Below are 21,238 nucleotides of genomic sequence, written 5' to 3' on the forward strand. Positions count from 1 at the left end.
ATAGTTATGAGATGAACTTCTAATGTGTGTCCAGAAGAATGAAGATGAAGAGATAAATCTAAAAGTAATCACACAGAAAGATAATTTAGGTATTAGTGGCACTCAGCAGGCTCTGATAAAGGATAGTAATAATTGTAATTAATAATGAGACTCTGCAGACATGGTTTCTGATTAGAAACAAGAGATGAAAGGATTGTAGAACAAAAAGTGGTTTTAAGGTTTCCATGAAAAGACATTGGAGAGCAGAGTGGCTGTTGAGGTAGCTGTGTTTTGAACGTGCGAGTTGAGGCCCTTGTGTGGCCTCATAGAGAGACATCACACTATAGTGGGAAGAGGACCAAACTAGCTTAGGAGGTGTGGTTTCTAGAAACTCAGTCACTCATTCTACCATTTTGAGATGTCACCTATCTCCATCTCTTTATCTACAAGTGGTGTTGGCAACAGCTTCTCAGCCTGCTTATGTGAGACTGGAGGGTAAAGGCTGAACGTTTTCGACCTTGTGTTGATACTTTTAGCAAAACAATTTTCTCTAGTCACATACCCACCGATTCGTGCTCAGATGTTGCACAGTCCACATGGCAAAGTAGACTCAAACGTCTTTCATTCACCTGGACTTTTACATGCACGTTTCAGAGTAGCCCCCCCAAAAAAAAGACTTAAATTGAGTTTGAGATTTAAAATGTTTTATTATAACCTAGGGTTAGGAACAAAGCTGAGTTATTTCCTGGGGGGTAATTCTTCTTAACCTCAATTATGAATAAATGCATTTTCAAGTTTTCAAGTCTACTATAACTTTACTTTAAATCCACTGCCTTAGAAGATTTTTAAGACTACTGACACGTTTTAAAGCTATTAGCGAGATCCCTTATGTTAACTATTTAATTCTAGAGTGTTAGCAAATGGATACACGTCTCTAAGTCTTTCTTATAATTCCATTAAAATTTAAGAAGTGACTTTGCTGGTCATCACGATCATTGCATATTCATTCACTCAGGAGTCATCACGTTTAACACCTGCCTGCCCCTCAACCTCCACACCCAATGCATGAACAAGTCCTTTTCCTATAACTCTCCCAGTTTTCTGCCTCTCCACCAACACCATAATGTTCTTGGTGCAAAATATCACTCAGTGTCTTTTGTCTGGATTACTGCTGTCATTTCCAAACTAATCTACTGTATCCATTTGACTCCCTCCAATTCATAACCACACTGTACAGAGATTAATGCTTCATATCTAATTAAGCTTCCACCGACTTAATCCCTTTAAAGGCTTTCCAAAGCTTTTAGGATAAAGACTATACCGCCCTACAAGACTGATGAGGCCCCACATGGACTGACCTCTACTAACCTCTCCAGTCTTATTTCACTCCAGGCTCCCTTTTATCTCCCTGAACTAGTCAAACGGGCTGCCTTCTCTTCTAGTGGATGCCTGGTGTCTCCAGGCTACAACTTTTGCGGCTCCTGTTCGCTCCACCTAGAATCCTTTTCTCCTCTCTTATCTAGTTACTCCCCCCTATCCCTCAAATCACGGCTCATCTGACACTTTTCAGAGTCTTCCGTGACCATCAAACCTGAATTACACGTTCTCATTGCATCATAGACTTCTTTACGTCTATGCTTGCCCCAGCTGCAATTTTACATTTATTTCTGTGTCTATTTGATTGATATGCAGCCAGGGGACTATGTTTGGTTTGGCTCCTCGTATAGAACTAGTGCCCAGAAGAGTGCTTGGTACACAGTAGGAGCTAATGAACATTTGTGCAATGAATGCATATTCTTAGAGTGTGTTCCAGTTGCAGGGGCTCATGCTTAGATACCATTGGGAGTAAATGTAATGCACAGAAGTGTACGATATAAGTTGATGTCATTGAAAGAGGTGACAGTGTTGATTTCAGCTTTCAATTGTGTAATAAGTAATAACACAAGTACTGTTTTCATTTGAATAGGCGTATGCTATTTCTCCACTGGAGAAACCCCCGGGACCATAGATTACCCATAAAACTTTGCCTCTGTGGTTTAAACTCTTAAGTGGTGTCTACTTTATACATACAGGCAGTCCTGGGTTGTGGGAGCGATTGAGCCTGCTTGTTTTTCTATTAGCTGTCATGAGTTTTTGCTCCATTTAGATTGGCAAATCCCTTTTGCAGAGACTGTTGTCCGGTTTTTACTCTGAATTTTCTAATAGTCCTCAACCACAGCAGAATTGAAAAACAAGGCTTAAAGAGTTTTAAAATAGGATAGGAAGAATACACATGGGTGCGGTTTTCTTACTTTCCTGGTGTGTGTACTGTAGTGACTGCTAAGTGGTACCCCTGAAAATCAGGTGGTCAGTGACTGTCTAACACCATAGTCTTAGAAGTATCCTGGGACTAGAATTAAGTCGTCAAGGCACCATGATTGCAGTTAATTTTGCACCATGAGAAGCTGGACATTGATAAAGTTTGAATCCGTTCATGAATGCTTCATAATTACTGCAGGAGGCAAGAGTGACATCCCTCAATTACAGATCTTTCAAATCTCACTGTTAACCTCAAGCCCTCTTACCGTAATCAGGGCTTGGGAACAAGGATTCACAGAAGCATTTCATGAAAAGATGGACTGTGCATTTGTATAAATGCAACTACTGTATTGCAATTAAGCAATACACACACTGCTGCTTCGTACCACCAGCAAAGTAAATAAAACACTATTCTGCTGCTTACAGTTTGGAGATGATCCCCATGGAGGAATAGCCATAGTTTGTCATTGAGATTGAAACTTTAATGTCCAGTTAGTAGTGAATGCTATTAATGGTATATTAAAATTATATTGTGAATTAGATCAAGCAAGTCAACCTTCAGGGCAGATATTAACTGATTCAGAGTAATTTATTCTAATGCTCTGCTGTTCTTACATGATTTGTATCAGAATGTGGTCCTTACATCGCTTGCATCAGAATAGCCTATTGTGTCAGTTCTTGTCTGGTTCCTAAACCCCCTTTCTTCTCCCCACCTCCTGGAGCTAATGAATCAGAATCTTGGGGGTTAGACGATAAGCATCAACATTTTAAACGAGTTCCCAGGGTCATTCTTATGCCCAGTAAAACTTGAGACCCACAGAATGATTTTTAGGGCCTGAGACTTGTCAGATTGTTTGGGTTCTCTTCTGCCAGGGGGCAGTGTTCTCTGAAATATGGCTGGATTAATAAACCAAGCTGAAAGCTAATTTTAGTCTTTCTCATACACTTTCTTGTTTACTGACCCCAACCATGGTTGACCTGATACCAAAAATCTTAAATACCAGAGCAGGTGAACTTTCTTGATTCGGTTTTGCCATAGAAGGCTTTAGACTATATTTCAGTCATTTTAGTTGAGTTTCTGGACGTGCGGTATCAGGCTTTTTGGGTTTCTCAATTTTAGATCATGAGGGGTAATTTTATTTTGTGTTTGATTTGATGCCCAAGATAGGGACTTTGGTCATGCTACTGACAGTTAATTTATAATGATGTCTGTTAGTAAAATCCTGTGTAACTGTGTTAGATGGGGTGTGTGTGTGTGCGTGTGCATGTTTGTGTGAATGTGTTCCATGCACACAATGACCTGGTAGAAGATAAAGTTCTTTGGCAGATGGTTAACAGAAATAATGGCTGAGTTCAATCCTCTTAGATAATTGGTAACAAGTGCTGTACAGAAGCCAATTCTGGATCACCCTGGCTATTACACTTCAGACTTTCCCCCCCTGCACAGCTACTCTGCATGTCAAAAAAAATTAATAGATAATGTTCAGCTTCTGAGTCTAATTTTTTTTTTCAAGGGGGGCCTTCACTGTCCTCATGCTGGATTTCTACCATCAAATGTCAGACAGATTCTAAATCTGCTGGACTCCGGTGAGGGCTGGGGAAATTGGCGAGGGCAGGGGAGCACCTTTGGAACGCTGTGCCATCGAGTGCAGTCACAGGACTGCCTTGCAATTTTCCTTTTAGCTTTAGAGTTGTCCTCTGTACAAGCAAGCCTGCATCTTGAAATTGAACATAAAGAGTAAAAAAAATCTTACGTGGGGTTAACATCTTTCATAAGCCTTGCTAAATGCAGGACCCCAAATCATTTCAGTATGGCACAGACTAAAGCAAGAGACTTCCATAGGAAAATTCATAAGCCTGCCATCTCTGCAAGACTGCGAAATGAAAAGGACGTTAGAAAGGCAGCTAAAAGTTTGGCACTGTGTTTTTTTCTTTTGCTCAATTAGCTGTTACTAAATTCTAGAATATCTAATGAAACCCAGGACTAATGTGCAATCCACCATAAACAAGTTCTGGCTTTTGTGCTATCAGGTTTTATTTGAGCTGAGCCACTGCTTCCTCAGTAATTTGTTGCATGGTAAGCGCTGTATTTGTTTACATACACACATATGCTGTGTGTAAGAACCATGGTCACCGGGTCTGGCCAGAGAAAATCCAAAGATAAGCTTTCCTCCCTCATTTGAATCCTAAAAGTGTACAGTATTTAAAGACCTCTCAGCTTTTGAGGCCTTGATTTCTTTTAGGAGTCTCCTGATTGCCAACTAGGTTAGTAAAGAGACTTTAATGCTCACGATAGCATCAAAGGGCACAGTGTTTGGTGGCTAGATGATAATTTATCTGGGAAAAACCTAGGGAAGCAATTCTTTAAAGCTAAATTCTTGCTGCCATTGAGATTTCCTTCCTCAATTCAATCATTAATAAAGCTTTCCCATCCCACCCCTGCTGCTCCCACACCCCTCCAAACACACAAAAACAAAAGCAAAAAAACCCCAAAAAACCCCAAACCCAAGCTGACAGTTTTTTCGGGAGGAAGAGGCAGAGAGACGTGAAGTTATATTGTCCCTCCTCACCGGGCAGAAGAACTGTGTTGCTTAGTTTGACATTCCCAGTATTTTGATAAAAGTTACTTCTCTAAACTCTAACAACAACATGGGGAAACATAATGCTATCTCTTGTGTTTAGTTACAATCGTGGGAGATTTCATCGTGAGAAATATTTGAGGAGTCGGGAGTAGCCGAGAATGTGGCAAAAGGGACAGGGTCGTTTAAACTGCCAGAAAAATAAATAAATAGGCAAGACAGAGAAAGTTATTAGGTTTATAAATTATAAAACTTTCCTTTTAAAAAAAATAAAGTCGTGGGGTTGACTACATTGAATAACTACATTGTAAACCTTAAAAGCTTAGAGCGGGTAGAAACCCTTTTATGGCTCTGTTTCATTTTTATCGGATAAAATGCATTTGGTTTCTTTTTTTAAAACCATGTTTTTAGGAGGGAAGAAAAATGAACATGCAGTGTTATTGGCTACAGCGACATAAGAAACCCTTATGTTACCAGAGGAAACCACATGAAAGTATCTGTGTGTCAGGGGAGGGACAGATAGGGGGTGGAGAGAAGGAGAGGGATATTTCAAGCTTCTTATGCTCAGAGCTGCGATTTGTGAACAAACTGTGATGAAATCAAGCTGTGGACAAATCAGAGGAGCCTGTCAACCTCCCAGGTGGGATTACTTGTAGTTAATAGACTGGACTCAGCCCCAAAAAGCAGTGCATTCAGTGTAGGCAAACAGAACACACTGCAAAAGGCTTTCCAAGAACCCTCTGCCATGGCCAAGAGAAACTCCTGTCAGCTGTATCAGGTAGGAGAATGACAGAATGCCACGGGAAAGCCTTGGTTTTCAGAGCTGCTTCCTGATTTTGAATTTTCTTTTTGTTTCTAAAATGAAGACAGCACTGTATGGTGCCTTTGGGAAGTTGTGAGATTGGGTGGTGATGTTGAAGGCATTTGCATTTTGCCTTCCTGGAATTTGATTTAGGCTTCTCTGGCTGCATTGACAATTTGAGCTCTTTATTCCCTTAGGTAATATCCCTGTTCACTTTTGCTGTTGGGGTCAATATCTGCTTAGGATTCACAGCAAATCGAATTAAGAGGGCAGAAGGATGGGATGAAGGCCCTCCTACAGGTAAGTGTAGCAACTATTCCCATTTTCAATCTTTAAAAAATTTTATACATTGGGTCATCAATGTCAGCTCATTAAGAAATTCATCTTTAAACTGATCTTGCAGTGTAACTACTTTAGTCCTAGATGTCTCTGGAATAAAAGCAGCTCTGTGTATAATTCAGATAGGATAATGTGGTTTAATGAGAGAACATTTGTGATCTCTTCATGCTAGATCACTGGCTATTTAAATCTCTGTCCTCTGAAATTTCTAAATGTTAAGATAATATTAAAGCTCTTGTGAATTGACAAGGCTGAAACAGAAGTGGTGAGAACAGGTGCTGGCTTAATATTACAGATACATGAATTTGATTGATTGTCATGTGGTATGAGATGTAGTATTTGCTTCCAGAAAGTTCTGACCTAGAGAAAAATAGGAATGGAAGTAAAAAAGGCAGGGAACTCTCTTTGTGAAACTTCAGGGCTATGAGATTAAGATTTACCTAGAACAGGAAAAATATAAAAGAGAGGAGGTGCCTAGAGGAGCTTACAAGATTGAGTTCAACTCATTGATTTTTCTTTTGGGCTGAGGAGGGGTAAGTTTTAATAGTGTACCTTGACTTAACTAATAGAGCTGAAGTGAAAGAGTTTTCGTTTACAATACACTGTGCCATAAGCAGTGTGGGAATTCTTATGAAGGAGCTCCTTGTGCAGATGGCGGGGCTTAACTGACCAGGTCTTAAGTAATGAGTTGGTTAATTTCCTGGAAATTGGAGCTGCCGATGGTTTTATGAATAAAAATTACATATGAAGTAATGGGTACTCTATGGGGCAATCTTTTCTTGACTGTTCCTGACATCTCAGCAGGTTCGTCGGCCTTCCTGTGCATTTTGTGTTTCTCTGCACTGTATTTCTTGACCTGACTCATAAGAGACTCTCACCTGTCTCTGTTTAGCCAGCACGAGCACTTATTAGCCAAGTTATGATCCATACATTGATGGAATACTGAGTCTTCCTTACATCAAGCAACTTTTGAGTAAGGGTGAAAAAATTATATTAGAAGTAGTTTAGTGAGTCCAAGTGGGGTGTGCTTGGGGTGAAAAGTGAGAAAATAGATCATAAAAAATTGCACCCCTGGGCTTCCCTGGTGGCGCAGTGGTTGAGAGTCCGCCTGCCGATGCAGGGGACACGGGTTCGTGCCCCGGTCCGGGAAGATCCCACATGCCGCAGAGCAGCTGGGCCCGTGAGCCATGGCCGCTGAGCCTGCACGTCCGGAGCCTGTGCTCCGCAGCGGGAGAGGCCACAACAGTGAGAGGCCCGCGTACTGCAAAAAAAAAAAAAAAAAATTGCACCCCCAGGGAGCCAAATGGACAGAATGAGTTGTCTTCTGTTGGGGAAGGGGAGGAAAGTAGATCACTAGGCTGGAGAATCCTGTTTTGATTGATAGCAAATGCTCTCTTCAAAGACTTCTTTTTCTTGTTCCAGACAAGCATAACTCCCATTCACACTGACTGTAACTGTTCAGACTGGAAGGGGGGAATTGGATCCTTAGTTTGGTCACGTGGGCAAGCTAACATCTTGAGAGCCCATGGCTGGTTCTTTCCAATGGACCCTAAAGGAACTTTTTTCCTGTATTGTATTAATATATTACTTTGGCTAAAACTGATATTAAAAGTGATTTCCCTGATGAACGTTGTAAAATCAAGTCGCCCATTATTTCCAAAGTTGACTTCTTTGGAAAATGGTCATGAAAGTCCTGGACTGGCACCCCGGATCTGTATCACTTGCTGGGCCGTCTAGGGGAAGTCACTTATGAATTCTGCTTTCTTAGTTGTACGACAAGGCACAGGCCTAGATGATTTTTAATTTTCATTCTGGATTTGGAAAAAAAAAGCCCATGATTCTGTCCACTCTGTTTCATTGCCTTTTGAATGTGTGTGCTCTCTTCAGGAGAACTTGAAAAATATAGACCAGATTTACTAATCCTTGAATATATTTTGTGTATAATAAATTATTTCCATATATTATTAAGAATAACTATAAGAACTAACGAATCAATGCTACTTCTGGAAAAATAATATAATCTAAATTAGCATCTATAAATCGAAGTGATCTTAAACATACTACAAAATATTTGCTTCTTGAATTATTTAATTAAATCATTGATTATTTTCAGCCTTTATGGTATCTTCTAAAAAAATTTATTAGTGAAAATTCTACGGCTAAGAAGTATTAGTCTTGGGACACAATGCCATTTAAGTCTGAGTTTTGGGATTTTGGTATACCTGACACTTTTTATTTTAAATTTTCTGTTGATATAGCTTACCGGCTGTCTAGGCACTGTGGATGATTTCTCCTGAATAAAGACCAAGATGTACTTTGGAAACTGAGTGAGAGCATAGTGCAGAGAATTTAAGCATTTTCATCTTTTTAAATGCTATATGTGCCTGAAATGACACATATAGTTGGTTATTCTGTCAGCAAAGCCTACACATCGGAAAACACTGGGTGAACGATTACTTATGTATTAGAACAAGGTACTAGGAGGAAAGGCTGCTACGCTTATTTTCAACAATGCTTTCATGTTCCAGAGAAATCCTGGGAAGCTAGATGCTTCGAGATCTTTCCACCAAATAGAAGGAACATAAAGGGTATTGACATACGGCCAGCTTCAGACTGACCGGAGCAAGACCTCTCATTCACAAGCGTTCAGTTTTTTGTTGAGCAAATGTAGGTCCTCAGAATCCTCAACTGTAGCTGAGAACGTTCTATATTCATGCACACCCTTGCTGCCGTACTACAGACTGAGGTGTTAAGTTTCAAGGCTGTGGCAGTGCAAACTGTTATAATTAATTAACTAGCACACTTGTTAGCTGGATTTTTTGTTAGGATGTTGGGATCTATTGGAAATCATGGTAGAATAGGATTTCCTCTACCAGATCATAGAAGATCTATAGATTTATTAGAAGATATGAAATGAGCAGAGGTAATTATAATTCTGTTGGGTAAATGTAACGGGCCATCAGGTAAATGAGATGGCTGGAATAACTTTTCAAAGAGAATGTAAAGAATATGTGCAATTCAGTTTGACATCCTTGTCGCATACATCTGATGTAGCCAGCTTGATTTACCTTTAAAATTGCAAGCGAATGTATGTGTATACAAGTGTGTGCGCACTCATGTAATGTGCATATATGTGTATGTTTGTGGTGTGGTGGTGGAGTCTATTTCACTGAAGTTGGTGATATGTACTCTTCCAGTCTCCAGGTGGAAATGGGATATCCTCTGAGAGAAGCAAGTTAATACTTGAAAGACAAAGGGAAATTTATAAGCTTGTGAATAACTGGCTAATACGGACTGGAAAGCTCAGTCTTCATTCTACAATGAAAAGTCACTTAAATGATAGGGTGGCAGCATGTAGGAACTGCAAAGCTGACAGATATATCAGTCATTACTCTGCAAGGAAAATTAAGGGGACTATCACGTTATGGGATTTTATGTTAAATCTAGTGTAGAAATCAGAGGGAGTTTAAGTCAATGGAATGAAATAATTTGAATTAGAATTTAAGGAGGGCATGGATTTTTCAGTTCATTTTTAATTGGTGCTTTGGTGCAGTGGTTTTTCATTTATCTTAAAAATGATACGGAATCTTCTATCTTGTTGCATTAACCAGAAATCTCCATCTTCAATAGAGTTCAAATAGAATATATCTTCCAAGATCATGTCTTAAAAAGAACATCTAAAATTCAGAGCTTATGTACATAATTTGAAAAATCCTTTGTTAATGAAAATGGCATTGTAGTTATAGTCAGATGATCTGAAATTGCAGCTAGGCCTTTGCTAACTCAAGTTAGGCCTAGAGCTCTGCTCTTCCAACCAGGAAAATGAGGTTAATGTTGCCTCTTTATCCGAAAAGATTTTTTAAAACAAAATGCCATGCTAAGACTGATGAGAATATAAAGTGTTAAGTATATGATGATACACTTAATTTACCTCCAATTTTGTTTGAAGGTCAGTGTCTAAATTTTTACCCTATCAAGTTGACAATACCTGCTATATAAAATGATGTTTCATTGTTTGGTAGCAGATTTGTAAATCGTTCAGACTTACACTACTGACTACTCTCATAAATGCTATTTGAGTGGTTTATAAGTGAAATTAAAGTCTTAAATTTCATTCAAGTCATCTAGAAATCTGTTTTCTTGTAGTTTATGAGGTCTTTCTACATGAGGATGTTGTATTTAAAAACACATTGAAAGTACAGGTGTTTGAAAACTTCCCAGGTGGACCTATTTATTAAAAAAATTGTCTATGAAATCTGGTTCGGAAACTGTGAAGAGGAGAGAATAGTGATGCCTAAGTAATAGGTATTTATAGAAAGTGATGTATTTAGGAAGCAGAGATACAGACATGTAGGCCTGTATGTAAGTGCTGCTTTCTAAGGGATGAGGTCAAAATGTATGGACACCAAGGGGTAAGGGGTGGGTGGGATGAACTGGGAGATTGGGATTGACCTATATACACTACTACATAGAAAATAGATAACTAATGAGAACCTACTGTATAGCACAGGGAACTCTACTCACTGCTCTGTGGTGACTTAAATGGGAAGGAAATACAAAAAGGAGGGGATATATGTATAATATAGCTGGTTCATTTTGCTGTACGGCAGAAACTAACACAACATTGTAAAGCAACTATAAAAATAAAAATTCAATTCAATTCAATTTAAAAAATAAAAAAAAGAAAAACAAACAAACAACAAAAAGAAAAAATGACTTCAGTACAGGAAGGTATGACCAGAAAGAACGAATCATATACTCCAGAAGAGGCATCAGACAGTATTAAATCCTGGAGTTGGGTGGTATCTTGAGTGTCATTCATGTTGTCTGCCTCCTTTCCTTGCATTTTATATTTCAGACAGGGCAGGAAGACACAGGAGAACCAGATCTGTTTCAATGCTCTTGAAAAGGAGGCGACATAACCACAGTCTGTTTCATTTCAAGCTTTTACTCTCACTGTCAGGAAATACTAGGGCTGGGAACCATGGAGAATGGGAGGAACAGAGAGGGTGTCATATCACAAAGTCTGAATGCAGGACCAGACAAAACTTAGAAGAATCATCCAGCTTTATGCTGAGCTAAATGTTTTCAAACTTAAATACAGTCTCCTTCACTGGCCATCAGCCAAATCTGAAAATTTCCATTTTGCAGAGAGAGTTGAAGGGAAATATGATTGGGACTCCAGGATGAAGTAATGTTTAGGTCACAACTCTTGTCATGAATTAGGTTCTTTCCAATAGTCTAATTAAATTATCAAATTATCTCCTGTATATAAATAACACCAGAATTCCACAATGCTACCTCTGTGTCGATACGGTAAGATGGAATGTTTTAGAAACAAGGTTTTACTTAAAGAAATAAAAATAATTTCACTTGTTTCTCTCAGAATTATGAATTTGAATGAAATAAATCAGGTTTTATATTGGTGTTTTTTTCCTAAGTCATGAAATTATGCTTCTGTGAAAAAAAAGAAATGTATAACATTGTTTTATGCGTATCATACATGTACGTTACACACATATTTAAAAATTTAAAGTCCCTATTTTTATTTTTTATTTTATTTATTTATTTATTTTTTATTTTTATTTTTTTTGCGGTACGCAGGCCTCTCACTGTTGTGGCCTCCCCCATTGCGGAGCACAGGCTCCGGATGCGCCGGCTCAGCGGCCATGGCTCACGGGCCTAGCCGCTCCACAGCATGTGGGATCTTCCTGGACCGGAGCACGAACCCGTGTCCCCTGCATCGGCAGGCGGACTCTCAACCACTGCGCCACCAGGGAAGCCCTAATGTCCCTATTTTTAAAAAACTTCCATCTGTGTAGATCTGTAACATTTATTTTTTAAGATTCTGGAACAGACTAGTTTCTTTGAAGTAAAATAACACCATTTAAGTATGTTATTAAATTGGCAAATGTCTCATACAAAATTTCAACCCCCCATTGCACCTAGCACAGATTTCTGACTTGATCGTTTTCAAGTTTTTTGTTTGTTTGTTTGTTTCATTTTGTCTTTCTTGTTAGTTCTGAGCTTATTAGGTCTGGAAAAGGAAGGCTTTACAGATTTTAGACTTCAAGCAAAGTAAGTCAGAGAATCTTTCCATGTTTGATCATTCAATCAGGTATAATAAAAAGAGAAATCCTAAAATCTGTGCTTAGCCTGGTGTGGGGAGAAGGACATGGGACCTCGGCATGAAATGAAAAAGCCAGCACATGGGGAAGAATTACAGAACTACAGAAAGAAGCAGCGCTAGAACTTGTTATGAAAGAAGATGGCAGGGATGGAATAGGCCCTGGAAAGGCAAAGCGAACTTTGTTCTACTCTATCTCTTTATTTTCTTAGAAAAGTTGCGGCAGTTCAGTTCTTGGGCTCATCGGACTTGAAGAAGTATACGGCTCAATTGTTTATCTTCCTATTTCTCTTCCTGCCATTGTCAGCTGAATGCAAGTCAGCCAAGAATGAATTTTGTCATATGTATCCCTAATCCACATAGGCCCAGGAATTCACTCTCATCTGAAAGCTGTTGGTAACCCAATCTTGAGTACTTTTATGAGATGTATCTTTGCATTATGAGTGTAAGGGCAAATCTTTCTTAACAAAGCTGTCTTCAGTTTAAGGGTTGGCAAGGAAGATTATAATTGATAGGGGCAAGCTATTGAGGGAAATTCAATTATTTTCAAAGACAAAGTAAGGGATAAACTTAGAGAATAACCAACTTTGTAAGAAAAGAGTAAAAATCACGTTGATAGAATGGATGAAGAAAGGTTTAAAATGGCTAAAATTTTGTACAGATATTTTGAAAGGAAAGAAAGAAAGAAGAAAGAGATTATGATGAGGGGAAAGCAAAGGGCATGAATGGAGGAAAATTTCACATGCAGGCTGGGATGCTATGAAGAAGAGGAGCCAGGACAAGTAAACAACTACAAACAATGTGCCTTTGGATCTCTTCTGATTATCTCAGCTATAAGTGTAGCCAAGCATATTTAAGTATGCAGCTCATAGGCATGAATACTACTCAGAATTTATTAGATGGCTGTTGGAGTGATTCTGTCTAAGCAGTACCCTTAAAAAAGGAAAAATTCAATTATAAGCATTTTTCTTATCTTTATCTTTTTTCTTATCTCTACTATAGGATTTCTCTATTTTTCCTTTTTCTACTTCTCAACCCTCCTCCCCTCATAGTTTCTTAGGGTCCAGCATGCACTGTTGATTGGTTGGCCAAAGTCAATAGAAAAATGTCGTTTAGGAACCAGAGGTAAGGCATTGCATTGGAAACCTGACGTTATTTCTTAAACTAAACTGGTGTGCTTTGTGTGTATTTCAAGATCCCAGAATGAACCATGTAAAAGCGTTTCACATCTCATGGTCTAGTGAATCTGTTTGCTTTAGTTGAACTGATCTAATGCCATATGGGTGAGGATTGGGTGACTCTGACTTTAAAGAGGACAAAGAACTAAGGGATGAACAGGATGTTCAGATAAATGGCTTCGGTGAACCTAGAAATGTCATTTAACATCTGTTCTCTCCCTGCCTCTGGTGTTTTGATTTTATAAGTAATGAATACTAATCATAAAAAAATGAAAAATTTGTAAATGTAAATAAGGAAATAAAATTACAAATATCATGTTTTAAATAACATTTGTTAGGATATTTGTATATCAATATTATATAACATATACTTTATACACATATGTTCACATGCATGTATACATATATACACGAGAGAGAGAAGTAAGGAAGCAAAAACCCAAAAGGACATTTGTAAAATGTTAGACGTTTCAAACTGCAGAAACGTAAGAAGTCTCCTTGTTTCTCTCTTTCTCATTTTCCCCAAAGGTAATTCCTGTAAGGAGTTTCTTACAGTGAAAATAAAATGGTTATTCATACTGGCACCGTGTCTCAATGCCTCTGTTCTCACCCTCTGTCTCATCTCGAGCTCTGGCCTCTGTTTTTATTTTATATTTATCTTTATCCTTATTGCTTTGGCTCTATTTTTAACACAAAATATATCAATTATATGTACTATTTACTACTATAACAGTTTTCTGTACTTTGCTGGTTAAAAAAATGTGTTTATCAATTTTGTAGATCTTTCCATATTAGCCTATGCAGATCTGACTCGTTCTTTTTAAGGGCTGGGCAATATTCCATTTATGGAGATAGTGATTCTTTCTTGTATGTGTATCTTGGCAAACTTTTGCAAATATATGTGAGAGAAAAATTCCTAGTAGTGGAATTTCTGGGTGAAAGATTCATATGCATTTAATAGTGTTGATAGATACTTCCAAATTATATAAAATTTTTAATAAAAATTTTCATTCCTAGCAACAGGTATGACACTGCTTATACTTTCCATTCGTCAGAAATTAATTATTTTGTAAGCTAGGATGAGGATCCAGATTAATTTTTCCAGTCAGCCCAGCACTACTTACTGATAAATCTTTTTTTCACTTCTTGATTAATCCTTCTTTCTTTCTCTGATTTAAAATGTTATTTTCATTATAAAATCACTTCTCTTATATTTGGTCCTATTTCTCATCCTCATGCCCAGCACTGATCTACTTATTTTCTATAACCAATCTGTTTTAATTATTTAACTTCAGAATATATTTTACTTTCTTTTCAGTGTTTTTTGTTTTCATATATTTATTTTTGATAAGCATTTAATATCCTCTCAAGTTTCAAGAATTCCTTTTTGTATTTTTATTGTGATTGCATTGAATCTTTAAGTTTATTTAGGAAGAACTGACATTTTGTTGTTGTTTTGTTTTTGTTTTTTTCGGCTGTGCCATGGCTTCTGGGATCTTAGTTCCCTGACCAGGAATTGAACCTGGGTCCTCAGCAGTGAAAGCACAGAGTCCTAACCACTGGACCACCAGGGAATTCCCGACATTTTTGTAATATTGATATTTTTACCTCCAAGATGGTATGTTTTACCACTTAATTAAATCTTTTAAAATATCTTTTTTTGTAGAGTTTTACTGTGTTCTTCATGTAGGTTCTAAACATCCTATTAAATTTATACCTAGATATTTTACCTTTTAGGTACTATGATGAATGGAACTTCCATTTAATTTTTGAACTTATATTGCCTGTATTTTACAAATTTGTGGAATTTTTATCTCATTGAATTATTTTTTCCTAAAAGTTTTAGTCGGTTCTTGAGATTTCTAGATATACAATCATATCATATGAAGATGATGTAGGAGGATTTATGTTTGAAAAGCCGAGACTGTAGAGTTTGTGTTTGTGTAACCCTAGTTATAGGTGTAGATTTTATGGCTGGAAGAGATTTTAAGAGTCTTCTATTCCAATCCCATCTGTTCAGACTGTTCTCAGAACATTTAGGCTCAATTTTCCTTACAAAAGCTATGGATATTTGAATAGGGGAACGAACTCTTCTTTCTGAGTATATACTTCAAAGTTCTGTTCTCTGTTGGCATCACAGCATCCACAGAGAAACTATCCCTCATGTTTGTGGTAATAATCATTGTAAACAGTAGTTTTGTGGTAATAATCATTGTAAACAGTAGCAAAACCAATAACCAACATTTGTTACTTTCTACATGGCTGACACCCTGCTCAGTGTTTTGCATGGTTTGTTTCATTTAATTCTCATTGTAACCTCGAGTTGCTTCTATTAATCCTCCACTCTACAGATGAAGAAACTGGAGCAAGGAACCTGCTGAAGGTACATAGACGGCAGGTGATGGATCCGGCTGCTCAGCCAGAGTCTGACTGCATCACCGCATTGTATTGCTACACAGGGTCACCCCTCCATAGCAACATACCCCATTCCCTAATCCCCTTGCCTTTGTCTCTTGTATCTTGTAGTGTTATCAGACTCCCCCTGGACCAACACCTCTGGATCTTGCAAGGGCAGATGCTTTGAACTTCAAGAGTTTGGACCCCCTGATTGTCGGTGTGACAACCTGTGTAAGAGCTACAGCAGCTGCTGCCATGACTTTGATGAGCTTTGTTTGAAGACAGGTGTGTAAGTTTTGAGTCTTCTCTAGCCTTGATTAGATGGCTTAAGACCCCCTGCTGTTGTACAACCTGCCATTGCCATTCTGCTTTGGCCAAACCAAACCGTGAGTTTTAGTTTTGTTTCTTGAATGATTATCAGTTTTATTATGAGCACACCCTATGTGACTGTTGTGTCCACATAACACCCACCCAACGATGGTTCTTTGCAGCTGCAGTCATTATTTGCTAGTTTTGGAAGTATTTGAGGCCAGCCTTTTTTTTTTCATCTTTATCATTTCTGTCTCTTGCTGTCAATTCCCTCATTCACTGCGAGGATACCTGGGCTGAAACTGTGCACATTCTTAAAGTGTTGGGGTTCTTTTGTTGTTGTTGTTTCAACTTTAATTTTTTTGTTTGCCTGCCCAGTTTCTAACGTTTGTTTTATTTCATCTTATAGTCTACTACTATACTACTTTGATGTCATTCCCTGTTCTCAGTGCAGGTAGAAAATTGTTATAGAATTCTACTTGGGGTCGCGTGCTCAAGGCACCTCTCAGATCTTCCTCTACAGGTTCCTGACCTTTCTTTGCATTTCTTCCCTATTGGAAGAGTCAGTAGAATATACAGGCCTCTGAGTGAATGTACATGAGTTGAGAAGAAGCACTTTGGAGACTCCTGCCATTCTACCTGCTCTGTTTCCAAAGCCTAACACTTTAGAGGAGACTTTTGAGATACCCTGTAGGCTATCCATCATGACTCTGGGCAACATCACGTTCAAACTTTCTGGGAAAGGTGATGAGCAACCCTGCTCTTAACACCATTAGATACAATGATTCTACAGCTCTCTTGATAAATTATTACCTGTTTGCAGACATTTATGGTTAGATGATTCTTTCAAAAATCTGACTTATATTATCATTAACATTAGTCTGAGTTTTCTAATGACATCATGAGAAACAGAGACATTACTCTCCTTTACTAAAGAAATAGCCGCTGATTTACATGAAAACCTATGTCAACCCCCTTACTAGTTCTGATTTGTTTGTTTTCTGCCCCAGATAAGAAGAATTTTATTAGACTGTTTTTTTGCATAATACATTTTCCAAACATTTGGCCATTTTTTGGGTTACTTTCCTTTGGAACTTCTCCCAGCTTCCTTAGTTGTGGGTTTGTAAACTTAAATGCTGAGAAGCTTGTAACCTGAATACATGGATGGAACAGATGTTCCAGGAGAGCTTTTGGCTCTAAAGTGTTATTTCAAACCAGCGGTCTGTATTTGCTTGGCACTGAGGAACTAGCTAATGTTGTGTGTTTCCTCTCTACCTTGAGTATCTTGTCCCTGACACGTCATCTCAGCCCTCCAGATTCCTGATCTTGGAGCTCCTTGCAAAGTTTAATGGATCTCCTGCCTTTAGGTTAGCTCTCTCTGAATGTAGCTCATGCCTTTCTTCCCAAGTTTAATAAGCATGGGTTATAATAGCACTTTAAAGTAGTTCATTTCCCTGTGGAAATGAACAAGGCCAAATGTGGAAGAATAAAATAATAGCAAAAGGTTGAAGGAGCAAACAGAAATCTCTGAGATTCTACTATGCTGACACAGCACTCTCTAGAGATAAGCACAATCAATGTTTCAATGTAAACTCTGAGACTGGGTGTGTGTTTAGAATGTGTGTACACATTTATACATGTGTGTATTTATGCCTGTGTGAGGTGTATCTGTATTTGTGTACCTTTGTACACATCCCCTTTTGAATGCCTACATTGTATTCTATTGGACAGATGCAGCTACTTCATTGAGTAACTGATCAGCATTTATGTTTCGGTAATTTTTGCTATTATGAACAATGTATCAATGAATATTTTTCATACATATTCATATTTTTGCCTATTTTCCTTGAGATAAATTCTGAGGAATGGGATTTGGGGATCAAAGCGTATATGCATTTTTAAAATTTAAATATATATTACAGAATTACACTTCTCAAAGTTGATGTTTCTCTCAAAGGGCACAAGAGCTTTGCAGCACTCCCTTTTCAGCATGTTCTCATTTTAAATAATATTTTTCTGATAGGTAACTTTCTTGTTATCCAATAAAGTTCAATGTTTTTTGTGTTTATTCCCATATTTGCTTTGAAAATTATACAGCTGACTGAATCATACCTTACTTGTAGTTCACTGAATTTTTAAAAATTTCATTCTTATACAAAGTTAGTAATTTCTCAATAAACCTAGCTTGTTAATAGTGATGCTGTTTTGTGAGCAAAGGGATTTTCTTATGGAACTAGAGAGGAATAAGCTAGGAGAGGAATACTGGTTGATAGAGTTATCTCTGAATTGAGGAAAAGGACTCGCATGACCTCTATCAGTCAAAGTAACCTTGGAAAATTGCTAACCATTGGGAATAGCATACCCTGGGCAAGAGAATTCCAAGCATTTATTCTGGTTGGGAAGAGAAGGCAGTGGAAATAGGGGATATTAAAAAAAAATCAGAGAATGGAATCAGGATGCAAAGGTAATTCTAAAAGAATGGAAACTAGACAGTAGTTGCATTGTTTTCTAGTGTGGCAGCTGTTATCCCCTTATCCATTTATTCACATAGCTGTAGTATCTCTAGGTAGAATATTATTAAAGAGCTGCACTGCTTTCTTTTCTTTTTTTAAATTTAATTTAATTTATTTTTTATACAGCAGGTTCTTTTTTTTTTTTTTACGGTACACGGGACTCTCACTGCTGTGGCCTCTCCCGTTGCGGAGCACAGACTCCGGACGTGCAGGCTCAGCGGCCATGGCTTACGGGCCCAGCCGCTCCGCAGCATGTGGGATCTTCCCGGACCGGGGCACGAACCCGTGTCCCCTGCATCGGCAGGCGGACTCTCAACCACTGCGCCACCAGGGAAGCCCCAGCAGGTTCTTATTAGTTATCTATTTTATACATATTAGTGTATAGATGTCAGTCAGCACTGCTTTCTAAAATCATTGCTTTCCACTTATGACACGTTTTAAGTGGTGAAGACCTGAAGTGTCCTTTAGCTCAAAGAAGCGTTTCTTGACCATTCTATGTCAAGTAGACCGGGCCCACCCCTGTCACTCACTATCCATGCCATCCTGTTATTTCCTTCACAGCACTTAGCACACGCTGAAATGATCTCATTGACTAGTTTACTTGCTTATGGTCTGTATTTCCCAATTGGAATGGAAGCTCCATGAAGACAAGACCTTGTTCTTCACTACCTCCCCAGCACCTAGAACACGGAAAATACAGTAGATGTATTTATTGAATAAATGAATTAACTCTGAAGTTTCTCAATACAGCAACCCCAAATTTAAAGAGTCATATTTTATTTTCATGGTAATTCTCAATTAGATTGAATAAGTGTTCATGGACTACCTGGCGTGTGCCAGGTAGATAGACTCAGGTACTGGGGATATAGCGGTGAAAGGAGAGATGTGATTTTTCCTTCCATGGGGCTTACAGTCTAGCAGATGAAAAGTCACACAAAAAGTACAGCACACTCTTTAAAATAAAAATATTACTTTTCCGAAGATATTTTCTTGGTAGAGTTGAGCGTGAGCTCCCAATCAAGTATGCTCAGATAGAAATCTGTAACCTAGCGATTGACCTCCTTGAAAAAAGGGCTCTGACCTCTGATTGTGGGTAGGGCCACAGTTTGGTCAATGCTTAGAGCTGTGAACGTTTTTAGTATACCTTTATACTCTTCATATCTGTTTAGGACTTTAACCCCCAAGTGCATCTTATAGCAGGTAGAGGCCATTTAGTTGCACTATTATTTTTTTTTAAACTTTTTATTTTATATTAGAGTGTAGTTGATTTACAATATTGTGTTTGTTTCAGGTATACAGCAAAGTGATTCAACTATACATATGCATGTATCTATTCTTTTTCAAATTCTTTTCCCATTTAGGTTGTCACATAATTTGAGCAGAGTTCCCTGTGCTGTACAGTAGGTCCTTGTTGCACTATCATTTGTATTTAAATCAAGCTGATTAAAGTTTAAATAAAGCTACTTGGGAAAATAAGAGTCCAGCTATAGCAACTATGCCTACAATGGTAGGTATCTCTATCACAAACCTTACACACTATACATTGTATTGGGTCATTTAGGACAGTTGGCAAATGGTTAAGGGTTTCATTTTTCCAAAGGAGCCCAGTGGCATTTGGCTTTGTACTCTGATTTGAAAAATTAAAACTCCATCCTATTTGTAAGCCCTCCAAATATCATCTAGGCCTCAGGCCAACTCTAATTTCACAAGCAGATTAAATGATGTGGGATTTTAGCTCTTTTTCTTGGCAAACGTTGTAAGCAATTGTGGCCTCTTTTATTTGGTTTGTGTGAAGCAGTGAGTGTTCTGTTGTGCCGATTTCAGCTGGCGGCTGGGAGTGTACAAAGGACAGATGCGGAGAAGTAAGAAATGAAGACAATGCTTGTCACTGCTCAGAGGACTGCTTGGCCAGGGGAGACTGCTGTACTAATTACCAAGTGGTTTGCAAAGGTACATGTTTCCTCGGGTTGGCTTGATCTTTAAAAGAATAAAAACTGGAGATGTTTGAAGAGACCTTGGATATTGTGGCTGTATCACCTTGGATATGGGCTTGGGAGGCAGGAAGGAGTTGTCCTTCCTAATTTCTCATGCTTCTTTCTTAGTTTTGCTTCTCTGCATTTCACTGATCTGAAATAACAAGGAAATAACCCCAAGTTCCGTAATTAGATACAGCCGGAATAATGAGGAGATTTCTAAAAGAGTTCCTGCCTTGGTCCTAGGTCAGGTTTCCTAGAAGCAGAGCCTGAGACAGGAATTGTGTGTATGGAATTTATTGGAAGAGTGCCCTGCAAGAAAACCGTATAAGGGAGCAGGGGATGTGGGAGAGGGGAAAGTAAGCAAGGATGTGGCCTCAGGGGAGGTCTCACCTTGGTCTGCCCTACTGCGGGCTCTGGAAGGTAAATCCCAGAGTCCTTACCTTTGAGGCAAGGGGCATGGCTTTTGTACTCACTGGCTGTAAGCTGTAAGGCAAAGCACCAGCAGCAGCATGGGGATGGGGGTACTAGCTGCTAAAGGGGATGGGACACCAATAGCTCCTGCTATACCCCAAAGCCATACATGCATGTGTGCTGACTTTGTGTGGCTGAGTGTCAAATATGATGGTTTTATTCCAATAATAAATACTACTCAATGGACTGCCAAACATATAAAAATATGCAGTTTCTGTCTTTAAGGATTTTTAAGCCACCATCGCACCCACTTCTAAAGTTAATGGAAGG

The 21,238-nt window shown here is 38.5% G+C and overlaps 1 protein-coding gene across 1 annotated transcript in view; it reads left to right on the plus strand.

Moving 5' to 3' along the window:
- The window catches only part of ENPP2 (ectonucleotide pyrophosphatase/phosphodiesterase 2), a 107,799-nt gene that overhangs the window by 26,424 nt on the left and 60,137 nt on the right, over positions 1 to 21,238 (plus strand). The window contains 3 exon segments of the mRNA XM_082674440.1: positions 5,856 to 5,958; positions 15,829 to 15,984; positions 20,346 to 20,471. Coding sequence (XP_082530566.1) covers positions 5,856 to 5,958; positions 15,829 to 15,984; positions 20,346 to 20,471 — 385 coding nt within the window.

The sequence above is a fragment of the Grampus griseus genome, assembly GCF_964374135.1.
Source record: "Grampus griseus genome assembly, chromosome: 17".
NCBI lineage: Eukaryota > Metazoa > Chordata > Mammalia > Artiodactyla > Delphinidae > Grampus > Grampus griseus.